The sequence below is a fragment of the Xyrauchen texanus genome, chromosome 4 (genome assembly GCF_025860055.1).
Source record: "Xyrauchen texanus isolate HMW12.3.18 chromosome 4, RBS_HiC_50CHRs, whole genome shotgun sequence".
Taxonomy (NCBI): domain Eukaryota; kingdom Metazoa; phylum Chordata; class Actinopteri; order Cypriniformes; family Catostomidae; genus Xyrauchen; species Xyrauchen texanus.
The window spans coordinates 26,520,306-26,542,420 of NC_068279.1; the positions used below are offsets into that span (position 1 = coordinate 26,520,306).

At 37.7% G+C, this 22,115-nt stretch overlaps 1 protein-coding gene across 2 annotated transcripts; it reads left to right on the plus strand.

The window, feature by feature from the left end:
* Positions 1–1,832: 1,832 nt before the first annotated feature.
* On the plus strand, positions 1,833–20,404 carry LOC127643169 (heterogeneous nuclear ribonucleoprotein L-like). Of its 2 annotated transcripts, none has more exons than XM_052125765.1 (14): positions 1,833–1,955; positions 4,868–4,986; positions 6,763–7,000; positions 7,226–7,311; positions 7,516–7,612; positions 9,160–9,232; positions 14,962–14,997; positions 15,282–15,350; positions 15,784–16,055; positions 16,265–16,386; positions 19,323–19,524; positions 19,623–19,680; positions 19,800–19,907; positions 20,075–20,404. In XM_052125765.1, the coding sequence occupies exons 1-14, from the start codon at positions 1,872–1,874 to the stop codon at positions 20,131–20,133; spliced, it is 1,623 nt and encodes a 540-aa protein (XP_051981725.1). In that variant the 5' UTR covers positions 1,833–1,871; the 3' UTR covers positions 20,134–20,404. The 2 variants fall into 2 exon arrangements, with proteins under 2 accessions (XP_051981725.1, XP_051981726.1); XM_052125766.1 differs by having other exon boundaries at positions 19,812–19,907.
* The last annotated feature ends 1,711 nt before the right edge of the window (positions 20,405–22,115 follow it).

The window sequence follows — 22,115 nt, forward strand, 5'->3', positions numbered from 1 at the left end:
TAACCGTTATTAGTGATTTTTATTTGATTTGTTTTTTTAATCTAAGCCAAACTTATTTAATTCCATTCTGAAAAAAGCCTGTTAACCAAGTCACCTTCCCATGCACAGAGAGATCTACATAAATAGAAAATGTTCTAAAGAAGAACATTTCTCCACAATATAACAGTATAATTTTAATTACAGATCTGCTTCTGTGTCAAAACAGTAGCATCAAAGCTGTATTAATGCAACATTTCTAACAATAATTCAGTGAAGACTTTGAAACAACTGAGAAAAGTACTTTTTAACTCTAGTAATGTTTTCAGTTGTACATGGATTGGCTGTGGATGTATATTAAGTAATTATACATACTGTAGTGTTAAAAAGGTTTTCATTCAGAGAATGCTTCATCCACAATGGGCATTTAGGCAAAAAAATTTGATGGAGCAGTTTCTTTCAGGATCAAAGCACGTTTAATTTTTCATTCAACAAGCTCAAGCAGTGTGTGCATGCATGCAGGAGAGAGATTTTGGCTAGTAATTGATGTTAGATGGCCAGATGTTAATTTGAAATATTTTACATATTTTCTGGGATATATTTAATATTAAGAATATATTTGTTTAAAAAATACATAATTTTATTTTGACTAATGTATAGTTTGCTAGTTAAATGATTTATGCTGATAATGCTCCCGCATGGGAGGTAAAAATTACTTATTTTTACTTATTCTGTTTGAGGCAAGTCCCATATTTTTTAGCAATTTCTGTTTCTGTTCAGTTTCTGCTCTGAACGAACCAAAATGAAAACCATTTAGTTTTTAGCCCCTGGTAAACAGTATGCCCTGAAAGTATAGTGAACATTAGTAAAAGGACAGTTCTAGAATAACCCTGTGTTTTTCTTATATCACATTATATTCCTTTATTTAGCCAAAGCTTTTTTTATTGTCATGTATAGGGTCTACACAGTACAGAGTACCAAGAACAATGAAATTCTTACTTGGAAAACTGAGACAACATGTATAAAGCAAGACAAACAGGGAGAGACATACAGACATTTTACATAAGCTTACACAATAAAGCAATGTGCATAGATAATGTGTAGTGCAAATACATATGTGGATTGAGCAGGGCTTGTAAACTTCGCCCACGGAGAATGTGTAGTGTAATGTATATGTAATTTGAGTATGTATATATGCACTCGTATATTAATGTGTAATCTAAATATGTATATAAGGGTGTATTAAATAACCATAAATAGTAGCAATATTATTAAAAAAACATTTTGTTATTCAGAGTTTTGCTAAATATTTTGTTAAGTTTATGTGTACTAAATAGTTTTAATGTTATGTGTGTTACCCTGACGTTGTTTCATCCGTGTGTTGACTAGGTAACACTGCACTGTTTAATGTTCATTTAAAGGCCTACTTATGTGCAATTCATGCGCTTATTTATTTCACCACCTGTATTATTATGTTAAACGCCTGTCTAGTTAAACCTCAAAACACACATTTAAGTAGCTCAAATAGTCAAGTATACTAACAAAATATCAGTTAATGATAGTCTAAAATGTCAACACGTGATGGCAGACACGCGGTCGCCGTATTTCTTAGATGAATTTCTGCCAACCACAGCTGCCTGTTTAGACCGTAAATTTCACCGGATATTAACAGTGCAGGAATAATGAGATAGTTGTGTTTTCAAACAGGATTCTTGGCCACCGGGTGCATTCGAACGCGACTATGATACCCCCAAATGCTTTCAAGCTAGGCAGCTCACCAAGTTCTGAGGTACTACCGTTCTCATGAAACATTCATTTTATTATTGCTTTTTGCCCTCCTCCGGGGTGCCGTAGCTGCAGCGCGTTCCATTTTAGAACGTTTCATTCGAGACAACATGGCTGCTGCGGCTGGACACTATTACGGCGACGGAGGCAGAGCAACTAAAAGACAGAAAACAGATAGCGACGGAATGGCCATGGTAAGCTTATTACATTTATTTTATAGCAGTTCGAATGCCTGTGGGTCTAGGTATTACCCCACCCCGTAAAAACGTGTTTTACCGCTAAAGACGTGATGCTATCAGGCTAGCTTGTTAGCCAACGCTCTTTTCCGACTGTTCAGTTATGAGGAATGATTATTTGATTGTGGAGGATTATATGTTAATTTAAAGGTCTACTTATTTAAAGGTTATATTTGATGTTATATTGTAGTTATCTATAGGACAGCATATGTCCTTCACATAATCCGATACAAGCTGAAAGTTGTTCTTCGTACACATTATAATCAATGGTCATTCATTGTTCAGCGAGCCAGACATGCTCTAAATTAAAGCATGCAGACTGTTTTACAGACAGCTAGTCTATTAATTTAGCAGAATGGCAAATGTTGTCCGATTAAAGAAAGAAAAAGAAGGAAAAAAAACTGGAGAAGTTCAAAACACGAGAACGTATTCAGCTTGCCCAGGGTTGCAAAGGGTCTCATTCTTTGTCTACTCTGAATGCGATGTTGATTAGACCCATTACACCAGCAGTCTGAGCGATCTCATATTTGCTACAGACTCCTGATTTTTCATAATAGTTTAGCAGATTGATAAATATTATATAAGTTTCAGCTTTGTCATTTAACAGAGTGCAAGTACAGGGTCCGTGAAATACAGTTAGCATCTAACAGAATGGCTAATTATAATCAAGTGCAATTGGCATTAATGTAGTATGTAAAATGGCTGAAAATTTGGTAAGAATTGTTTAAAAAGGTACAAAATGGGAGTGTGTATATTGAAAACCTCTGAATTGTTATCAAGAGGAAGATGGATGGCCACAAGCCATCAAAAAATGCTGAGCTGCTTGAATTTTTGCGCCAGGAGTGACAAAGTCACCCAACAGCAATGTGAAAGAGTGGTAGAGAGCATGCCAAGACACATGAAAGCTGTGATTTAAAAATCAGGGTTGTTCCATCAAATATTGATTTCTGAACGCTTCCAAAGTTAAAATATTAGTATTGTGTTGTTTAAAAATGTATATGAACTTGTTTTCTTTGCGTTAATTGAGGTCTGAAAACACAGCATCTTTTTTTGTTATTTTGGCGAGTTGTAATTTTCTGCAAATAAATGCTCTAAATAATTTTTATTTGGGAGAAATGTTGTCTGTACTTCATAGAATAAAACAAAAATGTCCATTTTACTCAAACACATTACTATAAATAGTAAATACAAAGAAATATTCAGAATTTACTGTTTCAGAAATGAAATTGGTTCTTTAAGTGGCATTCAACTGATCACAAAGTGTAGTCAGGACATTACTGATGTAAAGAACAGCACATCACTATTTGAGAAATTCCTTTTTGATCAAATCTAGACAGTCCCCATTTTCAGCAACCATCACTCCAACACCTTATCCTTGAGTAATCATGCTAATTTGGTACTACAAAATCAATTTATCATTATATCAAACACAGTTGAAAGCTATTTGGTTCATTAAATGAAGCTTAATATTGTGTTTGTTTGAGTTCCCACAGTATGCAATAGACCAGTGTTTCCCAACCTTTTTACACTTTTTACGACAAAAAAATTCTACGGTACACCACTATTCCACATAGGCTAACCATCATCAATATTTTTCCTTTTCAAGAACTTGTCCATGTTTTCTCTCCATCTTAGTAGCGTGTTTACTTGTAATGTTTGAAATTCTGCTATGTGGAAAAAAGTCACATTTGCGTTAAACTTTCTTTTCGTCCGTCATTTTGATGGACGGGATCGTACAAATTCTGTCATTATTTATTATTACCCGTCATTTTAATTTTCATATTTTAATGATAATGAATTTACAGGACAAGCATATAGCAGATTATGCATTTTATTTATTTATGAAGAGAACAGATGAACAACAGAGACATCACACGAAGCAGATTAATGTTTTTTTTCCCCCGCAGTGACAGCGGAGGCCACTAAAACACGACATGAACAACACTATATTACAACAAACAAATATGAAGAAAATATGTAAAAACACAACTAAATCCTTCCTCCTGGTCTGCATCAACATAAACTTGGTGCTCGCCTGTGCGTAATCAAATGCATAAAGTGAGACTGATGCTGAGGCAGTTGGATCGCCATCGCAAGGTGGATTGTAGGATTGGCAGCAGTGCGGAGCAAGCTCTCTCCTAGCGCCTTTGAGCGGATTTCATCCGCCCCAGTGGAAACTCAGCCTGAGAAATCCGAACAGCTTGTGTTTTAGCGACACGCAGTAAATATTGAAAATTCCTCAAAAGCTTATCATGGATTTTCTTCATCGTGATATATATCGTTTTATCGCCCAGCCCTAATTTAAGGTCGTTTTGTAATGTAGTAGTGATATGAGCGATCACGGAGCACTGTTCTATGTAAACAATGACTAACGGATTCACATCACCAACTGTCTCGTATTACACACAAAAATTATCTTCTGTAAAAAGAGACATATAGCCTACATTAGCTCTTAACACGTATGCACTGCTCTTACACTTTAGTTTAGGACAACGAACACAAGCAGAGTAATGTACACAGTGAAGTATCGGAGTGCTGATGGTAACACACCATCAGTGCTCATGGAACGTCTCTAATCAGATTCGAGGACTGGAACTAACGTGTGTGTGTGTATGTATGTGTGTATATATATATATATATACATACACACATGCATACACACACATTAATGTGTGTGTGTGGATGTATGTGCACTTGGTATTATTATACTTGTACACACAATATGATAGACAAGTATATAATAAATTGTTGATCTGGCACCATATGTGTTATTGTACTAATTGTATTGTCTTTGGCTTTAACATTCATGAGGAATCTTGGTTTATACTATGGGTTGACCTAACCTCTCACCCTGCCCTTTGAATATGCAGGAGGGTTACGATGACCCGCACAAGACCTTGCCCTCGCTTGTGGTGCATGTAAGGGGGCTCAGTGACGGAATTACCGAGGCTGACCTGGTGGAGGCGCTACAGGAGTTTGGCACCATAAGGTAACATCACCCTGTGGATGAGAGTATTTTTTTTAAGTTGTAAAAAAAGTGTATTAATTTAAATGTAATAAATAAAAGATTGGCAGCTGTCCATAAAAATTCAACCCATCAAGTGTGATTTCCAGTGCTATCTAAAATAATGTGCATCTCGTGTCACGCTGTCTACATGCTACCCAAAAGGAACAAAAACAATTATGCCATGAGTTGTATCCTAATTCAGTTTATTACAATTTCTTATGTTTGTGTGAAGAAATTTGAGGCAGTTCACCCAAAAATTTAAATTCTCATGCCATCCCATATGTGTATGAATCTCTTATGCTAAACACAAACGAAGATTTTTCATGGATGTGATTCTTCCGGATTAATCTGGAATTCCGTATTTTACGAGCCAAAAAAGGTGACCCGTGTAAATTTGTAAAAAAAAAAATTGGTTTGTGTAAATTCAATACAAATAAACCCCCGATGAGATAGAGATATATATATATTACATATATATATCTCTCTCTCAATCTCATCAGGGGTTTATTTGTTATCTACAATATCCTGTCCTGCATTCTCTGTCAGCATTTTGTCATTTAAACTTCCCTCTGAACAACTTCACTCCAACTTCACAGCATCATGCACACACTTTGTTGAGAATGCACTCGCAAGATGGAGACTCTGGTTTTCACCTGTCTTGAAAATTCGTTCAAGACAGGTTTTTTTTAATTCATCAAGAGAATGAAAATGGTTGGATATAAAACAGCTTTGAATCATTGTCAGTTGCTGACAAAAAAAAAATGGCTATTGTGAAGCTGCAATTACTGCGTTACTGACGTGATATTTTCAGTGAAATCATGACATTCATCTTAAGTACTCATTGACAGTATATTGAAGTGATTGTAAGTATAATCATATATCAAAACCCTGCAGATACAGTGCAGACATTAGAAAATGTTTAGTTTAGACTGGGCAATTAACTTGAGTTGCAGATGTAATAAAAATGGACATGACTGTTTGGCAGGCCGCTCTGTGTAAGAACTGTTATAAATGCACAATGCGGAAATAATACTAGCCACACGATGAACTTTTCTGTTACTTTGTACAAAAAAACTTTGTTTTTTCTTTTCACTTTCCTTCATTGAACTGTTTTTAATCCCTGCCAGAAAGTGTAATTGAGCTTGAAATCATGATCGCCAAGAATACTACTGATATCAAGATTTGTATTAAAAAATTTGTTAAATTTGTATCTATTCTGACTCAATCGATTGGTTGTTTTTTTTTTTAAACATTGATTAAACCACTGGAGTTGTATGAATTACTTTTATGCTGACTTTGCTTTTTGGAGCCTCAAAGGTCTGGTCACAATTCACTTGCATTGCATGAAATCTTTGTGTTCTGCAGAATACAAAGTCAAACATATCCAAGATGGCATGAGAGTGACTAAATGGAGTATTTTAATTTTTGGGTGATCATTTACTTTAAGCAAAAACAGTCAGTAGATGAGACATTCCCAGCCAAAATTTAGTTATTTCAAGTTCGCTAGTAAGGCGCTGGTCTAACTGGAAACGAGATTACAGTACACTTAAAATGAAAGCTAGACTCACCTTTTATAGGAGAATAGCTGACGCTTGTCTATTTATTAAATTTGTAATGCAATTCTACAGAAATGGTGCAAAAGGCATTGACATGATGTCCAAATTTAGTATATTGATGCATGTTTTTATATTAATAACTGTTATATTGCTGTACTTTGAGGTCTTACTGAGAGTGTGTGTATTCGTTCCTGTCTTTCAGTTATGTTGTGTTGATGCCGAAGAAACGGCAGGCACTGGTGGAGTTTGAGGACAGTAGTGGTTCCAGTAATGCAGTGACATATGCTAATAGTAGTCAAATCTACATCGCTGGCCGGCCATCATACATCAATTATTCTACCAGTCAGAAAATCTCTCGGCCTAGCGACTCAGATGACACACGGAGCGTCAACAATGTACTGCTGCTCACTGTCATGAACCCTATCTACCCCATTACCACTGTAAGTTGTTCCAGTATTGTTCACTATGGTGATATATTTTGATGGTGTGCTGAATAGATTTAGCTGTCTACCGTCTGTCTCTATCTGCCATTTTAATGAACCTCATGAGTGTTGTCATGGTAATGCACAATTTCTTCTATTAGCTTGCTATTAGACATTTTATATGCATGGACCTTAAACACAAATGTACTGTGATGTTGATACTTTGTCATTTCATGTCTGTAGGATGTTCTCTACACCATTTGTAACAACTGCGGCCCTGTACAAAGGATTGTGATCTTTAGGAAAAATGGAGTTCAAGCCATGGTTGAATATCCTTTAGCAAAATGACTTAAATCTTCTCTTAATCTGGTTTTATGAATTCTTCACCATGTTTGGGGCTTATCTGAATAGATTAAACCCAGTCAAAGTGTAGATTACATATGTTTGCGTATTCTAATAAATGAAATTACTCTCTGATCTCTGTTAGTCAGCCTGTGTATCTTAGAAATGTTGTTCTCCTTGACCAAAGTTACATTTGACTCAGTCCAGAGTGCACAGAGAGCCAAAGCCTCTCTCAATGGAGCGGATATCTACTCGGGCTGCTGCACTCTTAAAATTGAGTATGCCAAGGTTAGTGCCCCACAACATTACATATATCGTACTGCATTTACTGAACTGTGCCATCTTTAGGCCTGAAGTCAATATGGCAAACTTATACTTATGAAGATGTTTAAGTCACAATGATTGATGACCTCAGGAAATTAGATTTGTGAATGATTGTAATTCATCCCTTGAGTTTGCTAAATAGAAATGGAGCTGATGCAAATCACACTTTGACTGTTCAGTGGCTGTTAAAGGTATACTTCACCCAAAAATGAAAATGTTGTCTTGTTTTACTCACCACGTCGTTCCAAACCCGATTACTTTCTTGCATAGAACGCGCAAGGAGAATATTTAACAGAATGTCCAAGCTGCTCTGTCCCTGGTCACTGTTCATTTTCATCATCATACTTACATCATCATATTAAGTCCAGTAAGTTGCGAGGTGGAGCCTCCATGGATCGGACTTGTTGGTCCAGCACATCCATAGATGCTCAATTAGTTTGAGATCTGGGGAATTGGGAGGCCAAGTCAACACCTTGAACACTTTGTCGTGTTCCTCAAACCATTCCTGAACAGTTTTTGCAGTGTGGCAGTGTATTATCCCGCTGAAAGAGGCCACTTCAATCAGGGAATACCATTGCCTTGAAGGGGTGTACATGATCTGCAACAATCTTTAGTTAGGTGGTACTTGTCAAAGTAACATCCACATGAATGCCAGGACCATGGTGCATCCTGCTGCCCTCTCTTCCCCAGGTAAACTAGGGCACGCACCCGCCCGTCCACATGATCTAAAAGAATACGTGCTTTATCAGACCAGGCCACCTTATTCCATTGCTCCATGATCCAGTACTGACACTCACGTGCCCATTGTAAGTGATTTCGGCAGTGGACAAGGGTCCACATGAGCACTCTGATCGGTCTGCTGCTACGAATCCCCATACACAGCAAACTGCGTTGCAATGTGTTCTGACACCTTTCTCTCATGGCCAGCATTAAGTTTTTCAGCAATTTGTGCTTCAGTAGCACTTCTGTGGGATCTGACCAGACAGGCTAGCCTTTGCTCCCCATGTACATCAATGAGCCTTGGGCACCCATGACCCTGTTGCCGGATCACCGGTTGTCCTTCCTTGGGCCACTTTTGTTAAGAAGTAACCACTGCATACCGGAAACACTCACAAGACCTGCCGTTTTGCTGCTGGTCTGACCCAGTCATCTAGCCATCACAATTTCACTCAGATCCTTACGCTTGCCCATTTTTCCTGCTTCCAACACATGAAATTCAAGAACTGTTCACTTGCTGCCTATTATATCCCCTTCCCTTGACAGGTGCCGTTGTATCGAGATAAATGTTATTTACTTCACCTGTCAGTGGTTTTATTGTTGTGGCTGATCAGTGTACAATAAAAGTGAATAGTGGCTAGGGACAGAGCAGCTTGGTCATTGTTGAACGACATGAGGGTAAATAAATTCCATTTTTGAGTGAACTATTAAAGTGGGATATTAGTGTCTTTTGGGAGTACATATTAACCTCCTACAAACTGAATCCTAACGAAATCTTACTCTTTAATGTATAGCCAACCCGTCTCAACGTCTTCAAAAATGATCAGGATACTTGGGACTACACCAACCCCAATCTGAGTGGACAAGGTACTGTAATTCTCATGCACTGTCTGTGCTGCTCCCTATGATTTATGGGGGTGTGGACTGGCCTCCTTTAGTTATGCCCTTGGGAATTTTGAAGTAAACCCAGTATTAGGTCATTTCCCTAGCAAGTCACTTCAGTGATGCTGCTTCATTCATGCTTTCTTCTCTTTGGATTATAATACATATTCTCAAAATCGTAGTTGCAAATAGATATGTTCTAATACGAACGCATAAAAAACTTGCAGCTTTAAAAAAAAAAAATTTACACATCCGTTTATTTAAACCAAAGTCGTGCACGTGAACCGGAATGATGATCAAACTGATGCGCGCATGCTCATAGTGACAAACATACACTGGTCTGTTGCACATGTCACCTGTCTTGTGGTAGAGCACAAGTAGTTCTCTCATACAAACACTGAACCTGACAAGCAGGCACCCCTTTCACCTGTATTCACTAAACTTGACACTGCATCCAACATACTACATGATGGAGATTTTTGTTTTGCAGATGCCCTTATTCAGAGTAGTTCCATATTAAATTTTTTACGGGATTGAAAATGAGAATTTGAAGGATATACTTACTCTATAATGGCATGCATTGTTTAAAGGTCCTAGATCATGTCTAATTCTCACAACTCTTGATTTTCTGGAGTTCAACTGTTTTGGGAAGATGTCTCTCTTTGTCAGCTAAATGATTAATACCAATTTAAACAACTCATTGAATAGCACAAGTCTACCCCTCACATGTTTTTATTCCCATCAAAATTCTAACATGGCACTACTCTGAATAAGGTCCAGTACATTAAAGCACACTCTGGGGAATCTCTGGGCTATTGAATGAACAGGATCTCTTAGGAAACAACTTGGGGCAGTTTTTACCCAGATTGTCGTATTACAGTGTGTGTACTGTTTGATTGTAGATTTTGCCTCTAGAATGTTCGCCAGTGTCTTTGGTCCAATGGTTCATATAAGTTCTCTCAGGGTAAATATGCTGATATTAAAAGAGCTACATTTATTTTGTCCATACAAACATACTCGTTAGGCCACAGATGGCATGCACTCATAGATCAGTATTTCTACTCTTAGATGTGATACATTTGAGCTCCTGCACTTTAACTAGCTGCTAAACACATTGTAGATTCTCAGTATTCTCAGTCCTTTGCAAGACACATTGCAGTTACTGTCCAATCACAGCACTTCAACAGGCCACATGGAACAATGAAACGGAATGATAATGAACTCGCAACAACTTAAATGCTACAAAGATGACAATTTCACTCGTCATACGGATAGAAACATCTCGACACTCAAGATATCTTTCCACTCAGCTAACATCTCCATTCTCTGCAAAGGTGGCTGCCATCTCACTGAATTAATGTCACATTTTGGGGGGTTGAGTCTAAACATGTCGGATAATACATTACAGCCAATCACTGAAGATCTTCCCACATCAACACCAACCAATCAAGCAACAAACACAACATGAAGCGGTACAGATAAACAGAATGAGAGAAGAATTGTACAGATATTTTCATCACATTCCCTGCCTAATGTCGTCATATTTCTTGGGTGTTTGGGATACTTTTGCTCTTGCTTTTCTCCTATTTCCTGAGAACGTCATAAGAAAATGCCCAGCTGACATAACAATGACAACACACCAATCCAAGATTGCTACAACACAAGTGCCATTATCAGAGATCACCATGACAACATGCCAAGCTGACATTGCCCTGACAACACACCGTGACAAGTTTTTTGCAACACATCAAATGTATCGTTTGATATTTAAGCAGAGATCGTCATAACAACATGGCATTACTTTCACAACACAAGTCAAGATTGCTCTGACACAGTGTCCGATAAAGCATGCAGTGAGTAGTGAATTTCATGACTTTATACCAGGCAGATTTTAATACAACAAGTTGAGATTGTCACTGCTCACCCATCCAAGATTGCCATGACAACACCAAGCAGACACTGTCTATACGTAATGAACAAAGATGACCTCGACTGCACATATCCAAAACCGCATGATCACAGGCCACATTGCTCTGATATCAACGAGAGTTTGTCGTGAACATATCCTGCGCCGCCTTGCTAACAATAGTGAAATGCACCCAACAAGACACTATGGGCCACATTACCGGCAATACACCGCCTTAACACATGGAAAGGACCACAACTTTAACCATGGGAACACACCCATCGATCACACAGCTCTCCCTCCTCAAGCCCTATCGCTTTGTGGACTGAAGTGCTTTCTCTCTTTCATTTCTCCATCCCTCCTTCTCCTCTTCCTCTCTGTTATGAATCTGTTTAACTCATTGAGCGCGGCTGACGGTGTTCTGATCCCTGTGTTACGCCCCCTGTGTGACGCAGGTGTGGATTAGTCTGACTGCTGGTGTGGCATCTCTCTCTACTAAACTCGACACGCCATCTGCTGTCTGCTATCCACCTTTGCTACGGTAAGCACCAATGTGCCTGGAACACACCAAAACCCCATGTAGTGGACTGGGAGGAATATCCTGAAAGAACAGGAAAATGAATAAAATGGAATCTTCTGGGAAAAGGGCGAATGGTAGAGAATATCTCTCGGTTAAGCGCTTGTACCCTGATCCCCTAGTGCATTTTCTTCTATTTTTTTGTGTGAAACCGACAGGGTTATGTGGTTTCCTAACTGATTCAGCCAGCGCATTGACTGTAAGGTATATTATGCCCTTTTAGCATGGAATGAAGAACTTTGTCTTGTCAAAAAGAACTCTGTTGTGGCCTTTTAAGGCTAAATGAAGAATCTTATCTTTTGTCTTGAGTAGTGGATGTACGTTTCTACCATTTATTTATTTCAGACTCTTCGAGGCTGGGTAATGTGGCATAAGGAACAAATATTTTATGCTGTTTGAATGCATCATTAGTTTTTTGGTGACTGGTCAACACTGAATCTTTTTATTTTTTTATTTTATTTATTTTAGAATATATCTTGAAAGATGAAACGCCTCATTAATTGTCAGCCTTGTTTATCTTCGGACTGTTTAGCTTTTCTCCTTTAAAAAATCAACACCAATTCAAAATTATTATTTAAATTTTTTTCTCCCCAATTTGGAATACCCAGTTCCCACTACTAGTAAGTCCTTGTGGTGGCGCAGTTATTCACCTCAATTCGGTGGTGGAGGACAAGTCTCAGTTGCATCAGCTTCTAAGACTCATCTTGCTCACTGTGCACGACACCGTGGACACTCGCAGCATGTGGAGGCTCATGCTACTCTGCGATCCATGCACAAATTACTGCGTGCCACATTGAGAGCAAGAACCATTAATTGCGACCACAAAGAGGTTACCCTGTGTGACTCTACCCTTCCTAGCAACCGGGCCAATTTGGTTGCTTCAGAGACCTGGCTAGAGTTACTCAGCATGCCCTGGATTCGAACTCGCGACTTCAGGGGTGGTAGTAAGCATCAATACTCTCTGAGCTACCCAGCGAGTATTGACCTTTTTTAATGCATGTTCCTGGCCTTATGCTGCCTTTTATATGCTAATTAAATTATCCTACTTCTCACTTCTGAAGTCATAATTATGAGCATGTCACTTTCAAGTTCTTTGAAATATTGAAATATATTGTTAAATATTGTTTTCTTATTTTGAAACGTAATATATGAAATCACGATTGCTGCTGATGATGGATTTTTGGTCAAATACATGCAATATTTATGTATAAATGTACAATAAGCATTAAATAGTTACTTGTATACGTAAATGCATTTGACTGAAATGACCAGCTGCATTTCTAAAAATAAATAAATAACCCTCATTCACTATTAAAACTGTATTCTCTTTTGAATATTGACGCCTTTTCTCAGAATTTCTGAAAATTGTCTCAAATTCCCAGTCATAGTTATTTCTTGATGGTGCGTTCATGTACAACTTCCCGAGTAGGAAACTCGTATTTTACGATAATTCCGATGACATGTGAAGGTAGCGTTATTGTGCCCGATTCAACTGTTCAAATTAATTTAAATTAATAGATAAGGTTTCCTTAATCTTTTATACAAAATGTAATTACTAGATCTGCTTCTGAAATTACTTTCCTTTTTGGTTAATTTCATGAATCACTCTTTTTCAACCCTTTCCCTCTAACCACTTGGCTCCATTCTGATATGTATCCAATCTGTTATCGATTATTAAAACCATGTCCACCCTACAGTTTTCCACATTAGATGTTGTTTCTCTCAGAAAAATTTCATTTTACGAAAGTAAAATGGGTTGTGAACAGTGTTTTGTGTTGACTTGAACTTCTCATTCCTATAATCGTCTTTTCTATCTTTTTTGTTTTTTTTGTTTTATGATTTTCCCCTTTTTCTCCCCAATTTGGATTGCCCAAATCCCAATATGCTTTAGGTCCTCGTGGTGGCATAGTGACTCGCCTCAGTCCAGGTGGTGGTGGACAGATCTCAGTTGCCTCAGTGTCTGAGACAGTCAATCCACGCATCTTATCACGTGGTTTGAGCGTGTTACTGCGGAGTCATAGCGCACCTGGAGGCTTCACGCTATACTCTGCGGCATCCACGCACAACTCTCCACATGCCCCACTAAGACCAAACCACATTATAGCGACCACGAGGAGGTTACCCCATGTGACTACCCTCCCTAGCAACCAGGCCAATTTGGTTGCTTAGGAGGTTGCTTATTCTATTTTAATAATGTTATTAGGAAATAAACTGGACCAAAAAACAAATAATACTCATAGAAATAAATATGCTCCTCAACTTTATTTAACTTCTACTTGAAAAATAATGAACAAATTTATGCAAGATAAAACAAAATGTGATCCATGACACATTAAACACAGGATATGTTTTATACTATGGTGGGTTGCTACTTGATGTCCAATGTAAAATCTGGGTCCAGAAGCAAAACCATTTGAGAACCACTGGTCTAAACTATTCTCAGGGTTATGTATTGTTATACATTACTGGTCATTCATGTTATGTATAGATGCATTGAATTGAAAGATTTTAAAAAGTGGGTTCGTTTCTGTAAGTGCTAAAGCAAAAATTAAACCACTGGTCATTCATCACTGATGTAGTTCGAATCGAGCTACAGTAGGTTTGATTTGCATAATCCAGCTGCAACTTCATTTTTGGTTAATGGAATATTTAAAGAGAATACATCAGCTGAGGATGTGTTAAACATACACTACATGCGTCACCTCTGTCTGAGGCCTATTGTGGTTTGTTTGACATGTATAAACTCTTGTTTTTTAGGACTGAATTTGCATTATATTTTAATCAAAGTATTGTTTTATTCTGAATTAAACGAAACTTTTTAAAGTTCCTGTAAACGTACTGACTGATTCAATCATTCTGTGATGCTGCAAAGGTGACTCGAAGGCTACTGTATATCCCAACTGCCCTGCATGTTTAGTTTTTTTTATCTGTGATTTTTATTATGACTGGGGTGATATGGGCATCATTTTATTGGAGAATGTATAAACCAGACAAAAGTTATGAAAAAGGATTTAATCTCCCCATCGAATGAATTGTCAATTCATTTTAATTTTTGCTTTTGAAAAGCAGCTTTAAAAAAAATAGTGCCTTAATGCTCCCCGTGAGCAAGCCAAAGGCAAGAAAAACAAGCTCCCATGGATGTTTAGATGTAGAGGGGCAAAACCTTTTTTTATTAGCTTTTTTCTTGTTGCATATGTACATCTAATTTTGTGTGTATACCTGTCTGTGCAGATACCGATGCAGATGGCAGTTGGAACAATTCAGAAGGTGTGTGTTTTTGGTTGTGTGTGTTGATACATAAGTCAGAGTGTATGAAAGACACTGAAAGACACTGACCATGGATAATACAAATGAAGCCATTTCTTTTTGTTGCACTTTTGTCTGATATATAATTTGAATCTCCATTATTACTTACTGTACTATTTCAGTCACTTAATCATATTAACACCCAATGCCCACTGCATGCCAATCACAGAACTGCACAGCCCTCCCACTCTGTGTTTGCACTTTTTCATGGCAGTTGTCACTGTATTGCTTGTTCTCTCTTTCAGACCCCAATGCTAACCCAAACAAGCGGCAGAGGCAGCCAGCACTGTTGGGTGATCATCCACCAGAATATGGTTAGTTTGATGCACGTTCAAGAAATATTGCCCAACTAGAACATTGAACATTTTTACAGCTTATGATGGCTTCCAACATAAAAAAGCTGATCAGTTTGTCCTCTGAAATTTTTTTTGATGTGCAATTTTAAAACATTTTGAAAATTAAAACAAAACAACACTGCTGTGTAAACCTGTAACACTAACTACATATTTTGTCAAAACAGAGTCATGTCCGAAGTCTGGTTTCTTGCACTATTATCTGTCCTATAATAGAATATGGCTAAACTATGCTCAGATTAAATGTAAATGGAGTGTGAAAATGACATGAATTACACCATTTTGAATGAAATCCTTTTTTCTGTTTCAGGTACAGTTTTATGTTTTATGCTTTGTAATTGTTTGTGGTGTACAGTTGATTCTCAAACCTTCATACCTATATCTCTCTTCCTAGCTGGTCCACAGGGTGGCTACAGTCACTATGATGACACCTATGGACCACCTCCTCCACCCCCACATTACGAGGGAAGGCGCATGGGGCCCCCAATGGGGCGTGGCCGTGGCGCCCCTCGGTATAGTGGAGCGCAGTACGGACATGGACCTCCTCCACCAGACTACAATGCTCATGCTGACTCTCCTGTGGTCATGGTGTATGGTCTTGAACCCACCAAGATCAATGCAGACAGAGTGTTTAACTTATTCTGTCTCTACGGCAATGTAGAAAGGGTGAGTGTTGGTGTTTTATATGTGAAGAAACATTTAGGTCATACAGAGTTTTCAAAGCTTTCAACCATTAATCTTTCAATTGAACCTTATATTTAGAAGGCTCACTCTGAACAAGTACAATCTATTTGGATTAATGTATGATTTGTAGGTGACGTTTTTTGTTTCATGTATGTAGTTTTGTGGTTTATTTAGTAAATTTGTGTGTTTAGGTGAAGTTTATGAAGAGTAAACCTGGTGCTGCAATGGTAGAGATGGGAGACTGTTACGCCGTGGATCGAGCCATTTCACACCTCAACAACAACATGCTGTTTGGGCAAAAACTTAATGTTTGGTGTGTACAAAGGAGTATTTTTGAGCATGCAAGACAAAAGTTAAACCTCCATTCACTTAAAGATTTCCTATGCTAGTCAAAATATTTTTTTACCTTAAGCTTTCGTTGTCATATCGGAACCATAATTATGAGATGTTCTACTCAGAATTGTTTACATCCCCGGGAAGTTATTTGTTTCTATAGCAACACTCATATTGCTGAAAAACTTTCTTGATAAAAGTAAAGTATTTGTCATTACAATAATTCACTTCTATACAGGTGAAACTCGAAAAATTAGAATATCGTGCAAAAGTTCATTAATTGCAGTAATTCAACTTAAAAGGTGAAACTAATATATTATGTAGACTCATTACAAGCAAAGTAAGATATTTCAAGCCTTTATTTGATATAATTTTGATGATTATGGCTTACAGCTTATGAAAACCCCAAATTCAGAATCTCAGAAAATTAGAATATTGTGAAAAGGTTCAGTATTGTAGGCTCAAAGTGTCACACTCTAATCAGCTAAACACCTGCAAAGGGTTCCTGAGCCTTTTAATGGTCTCTCAGTCTGGTTCAGTTGAATTCACAATCATGGGGAAGACTGCTGACCTGATAGTTGTGCAGAAAACCATCATTGACACCCTCCACAAGGAGGGAAAGCCTCAAAAGGTAATTGCAAAAGAAGTTGGATGTTCTCAAAGTGCTGTATCAAAGCACATTAATAGAAAGTTAAGTGGAAGGGAAAAGTGTGGAAGAAAAAGGTGCACAAGCAGCAGGGATGACCGTAGCCTGGAGAGGATTGTCAGGAAAAGGCCATTCAAATGTGTGGGGAGCTTCACAAGGAGTGGACTGAGGCTGGAGTTACTGCATCAAGAGCCACCACACACAGACGGGTCCTGGACATGGGCTTCAAATGTCAAACGTCTTACCTGGGCTAAAGAAAAAAAGAACTGGTCTGTTGCTCAGTGGTCCAAAGTCCTCTTTTCTGATGAGAGCAAATTTTGCATCTCATTTGGAAACCAAGGTCCCAGAGTCTGGAGGAAGAATGGAGAGGCACACAATCCAAGATGCTTGAAGTCCAGTGTGAAGTTTCCAAAGTCTGTGTTGGTTTGGGGAGCCATGTCATCGGCTGGTGTTGGTCCACTGTGCTTTATTAAGTCCAGAGTCAACGCAGCCGTCTACCGGGACATTTTAGAGCACTTCATGCTTCCTTCAGCAGACAAGCTTTATGGAGATGCTGACTTCATTTTCCAGCAGGTTTTGGCACCTGCCCACACTGCCAAAAGTACCAAAACCTGGTTCAATGACCATGGTATTACTGTGCTTGATTGGCCAGCAAACTCGCCTGACCTGAACCCCATAGAAAATCTATGGGGCATTGCCAAGAGAAAGATGAGAGACATGAGACCAAACAATGCAGAAGAGCTGAAGGCCGCTATTGAAGCATCTTGGTCTTCCATAACACCTCAGCAGTGCCACAGGCTGATAGCATCCATGCCACGCATTGAGGCAGTAATTAATGCAAAAGGGGCCCAAACCAAGTACTGAGTACATATGCATGATTATACTTTTCAGAGGGCCGACATTTCTGTATTTAAAATCCTTTTTTTTATTGATTTCATGTAATATTCTAATTTTCTGAGATTCTGAATTTGGGGTTTTCATAAGCTGTAAGCCATAATCATCAAAATTATATCAAATAAAGGCTTGAAATATCTTACTTTGCTTGTAATGAGTCTATATAATATATTAGTTTCACCTTTTAAGTTGAATTACTGAAATTAATGAACTTTTGCACGATATTCTAATTTTTCGAGTTTCACCTGTATGCTCTTGCAAAGTGTTTAAGAACAAAAAAGCTCTCTAGGAAACAATGGCATATCAAATTTGTTCACTCTTACTGTTAACTGTTGAGTTGGCTATGGCTCAACAGAGCCCACACAAACGCTAGGGTATTGATACAGATTTCTCAATTCGATTCAGATTCAATATCTGTTCATATGGGTATACTGTATATTCAGTGATTTTTTTTTCCATTTTGCTTTCATATGAAAGATATTCATATCAGCTAATGCTGTTAATTATACAGGGGACCTTCTACCTAGGCACATTTCGAAAATATTAATTTTACAAATATTTTATTCATTTAAATTTTTGGTCACATTTTAGCTTATTAAAAATGTACAGTAATTGTACTATTATTAACATTGATTTGTCGCACACATGCTAAAAATCGGTACTGTCTCTGAGAATACAGGCTGTTCTGGAAAGAGCATCTATAAATGACCGCACATTAACGAGAAATGACTGGAATGGTTTCTTTACCTCATTTGTGATTAGAATTAAATGTTTATTTAAATTTTTTAGATCAATAACTGTAAAGAACAGAAAGGGTATTAAAATAGTTATGACAATTGGATCTCGTTGTTGGACATATAACATGGAAAGAGTACAAATTTTACTGTTAACATGCAGTGAAACGAACTGTGCTGCACTTTGTCACTATACTACTCAATCACTGACGAGTGAAATCTTAAAAATTAGCAGCATGAGACTAATCACAGATATTTTATTCACATAGTGTGAAATTTGGGCTCATTTGCAAGTGGTTTATTTGCATTGAAGAGAGTTGTGCATGGAGTAAAACATCGATCTTGGGCGTTAAAGAGATTTAACATTTTGAGATCGTTCATCTTCAAATGAAGATTGAGATGCATCGGAAAATCTATATTTGTACACTGTCCTAGAGGCTGCTGCCTCATTGGTTGTTTTTACATGACATCACAACTGTCAAGTCAGAGCTTTCAAAAAATTCAAGGTTTACAAAAATGTTTTTACAATTCAGAATCTCATAAATCCGACATGACATAAATGCTCCATTAATCTACATTATTCTGTCTAATCATGTGTATTACGACTGTTTATCATCGGTTTGTCTGTCTGTTGATCTTCAGTGTATCCAAGCAACAAGCCATAATGCCAGGCCAGTCATACCAGTTGGAAGATGGCAGTTATAGTTTTAAGGATTTCCATGGCAACCGAAACAACCGTTTCAGCACTGCTGAGCAGGCAGCCAAGAACCGCATCCAACAACCCAGCAATGTACTTCACTTCTTCAACAGTCAACCAGACAGCTCTGTTGAAGCTTTCAGTCAGGTCAGATATCACTATTTGTCCTTATATCCCATAGTCTTGTTCTTTGTCTGTGTGTGAACGCCAGAGTTGAATTGCCTTTTCTGGTTCTTCGTCTTCAGATTTGCAATGAATTGGGAATCAAGAGCCCAAGCAGTGTCAAGCTGTTCACTGGCAAGAGTGAGTTACTAATGAGTTTAATCAATTTGGTCGATGCGGTCAAATATATTTTGTGAATTACAGTAAAGTGTTGAGGTGTTTCATGTTTGATTCTGTGTGTGTGTGTGTGTCTTGTGTTGGTGGGACCACAGGTGAGAGAAGTGCATCTGGTTTGTTGGAGTGGGAAACTGTTAATGACACTATGGAGGCTCTTGCCTTGATGAACCACTACCAGATGAAAAATCCTAGTAAGTACTACCCACACAAACAATGGACCTTTTGTTCCATGAGGCTTGTACAAGAACAGCCAGGTTTAACACTACTTCACTTTGATCCCAGTTATAAGTCTGATTATTCTAATGAATCATTAAGTTCAAGCTTATTTCAGAGCTAACTCACTTTCTTTTTTCCTCAGGTGGGCCTTACCCATACACTCTTAAATTGTGTTTCTCAACTGCACAACATGCAAACTGAACCCATGACCACCAAACTTTGACTCTTGCTGACCTTTTTAACCGCATTTTGATGCTCATTACCATAGCATTTCTTAATTCTTGACCCCAGAGGGAAAGAAATAAGATGGTTAAGATTATCTTTATTTCCATAAGACATTTTGTACCATTGTTTCATTTTAAATTTAGTCTTTTTTTCATTAATACTTTTTTGTATTTTCAGTTGTCCTGTCTTGTATAACACAGTAAATTTGTTGGAGGAAAAAAAAAAACATTAAACGAGACATTGTGAACCATGTGTGTTGGCTCATTCACTTCTGCACTCTAACAGCTGGATTATTGGCCTACCATGGAAACATTGGACTCTGCAACCAGGAAATTAAATCAAAATTCAAACCAAATGTGAACACAATCCAGCATATAATTACACTGATAAAACTAGGGTTATATCTTGACTGTCACTGTACAAGTGAAGCGCATTCAAAGTTTGTATTGCCATTTGTGTGTCCACAGCATTTAAATTTGTGAATTGCAGTTATTAGGAGTTGTGACATGCAATAAAATGCCACCAAACCAAGGATGCATGCCAGTGCCATCTGAAATGTAAAATAATCATCATGCTGGGATAGTATCTATGACCAATTAAAAACTATTTGCTTTACATTAGGGTCGATCTTGAGCCAAATCCTTTCCTAAGTTTTTTATTTGAAGTACCCATTCATGATATTTGGAAATGAAGAGTATTCTGGGTTCAATACAAGTTAAGCTCAATCAACAGCATGTGTGGCATGACGTTCATTACCACAAAAATTAATTTTGATAAAGGAAAAATCTGTTTAACAGTGCGATAAGATGTTAGTGAATGGGGCCAATCTGTAAACTTAATTCTCACGGTTTCAAAAGTATGGCCACAAAACAATATGTGTTAACTGGATTTTAGTAACAATGATATTCTTACTTTAAAAACTGCAAGAAAGGAGTAATGGGAGTAATATTGACCCATCCTTCTTACAGAACATACAGTATGATGTCATACCTTCTAACTAGAGTGCTACACCATAAAATTAAATTTTGGGAAATTATGCCAACTCCAAGCAAAATTGCAAAAAGAGTGCAGTTTTGGGGCCGCTATACCCCAGTACATCCTCAGGGCTGTATTCACAAATGTTCTTCCTGGAATAATGAAACGTGAACACTAATGCACAAGTCACTTTTCCACTTTACGATTTCTGGTGAACAGAAAAGCAAATCAAATTATGAAAAGGGGCTATATAATTGCATTTGAGCCTCACCTGCCCAGAAATTCCTTGGCTCTCCCAAGACTAGATCCTGAACCAGGAAGAATGGATAGAACACTAGGGATTAAGAAAGACCTTTATATATACATTTTTTTCCACATTTTGTTATGTTATAGCCTTATTCCAAAATTTATTAAATTCATTATTTTCCTCAATTCTACAAACAATACCCCATAATGACAATGTCAAAGTAGTTTGTTTGAAATCTTTGCAAATTTATTAAAAATCAAAAAATGTACACCACATGTACATAAGTATTCACAGCCTTTGCTCAATACTTTGTTAAAGCACCTTTGGCACCAATTACAGCCTCAAGTCTTTTTGTGTATGATGCTACAAGCTTGGCACACCTATTTTTGGGCAGTTTCTTCCATTCTTCTTTGCAGGACCTCTCAAGCTCCATCAGGTTGGATGGGGAGTGTTGGTGCACATTCATTTTCAGATCTCTCCAGAGATGTTCAATCGGGTTCAAATCTGGGCTCTGTCCCTAAGCCACTCTTCGTGATTAAATTTTTTTTATTGATTCACACAGCAAATAAAGAAAAATAAAACAGATATACACAGAATCAACATTTAACCCCCACTACCACCCTGCCCGACTCTCAACAAACACCCTTATGGTCACACATGAGCACATACACACACACACATTTTTTTTATAATAATAGAAATTAATAATCACACACATTAATAACTACACATCTCT

What these genes read in the sequence shown, in the direction of transcription:
- LOC127643169 (XM_052125765.1), top strand. Translation starts at nt 1,872, where the DNA reads ATGGCTGCTGCGGCTGGACACTATTACGGCGACGGAGGCAGAGCAACT. An exon ending in CTATCTACCCCATTACCACT is followed by an intron (nt 7,001 to 7,225) that starts GTAAGTTGTTCC and finishes TCATGTCTGTAG; the next exon opens with GATGTTCTCTACACCATTTG. An exon ending in CCCCAATCTGAGTGGACAAG is followed by an intron (nt 9,233 to 14,961) that starts GTACTGTAATTC and finishes CTGTCTGTGCAG; the next exon opens with ATACCGATGCAGATGGCAGT.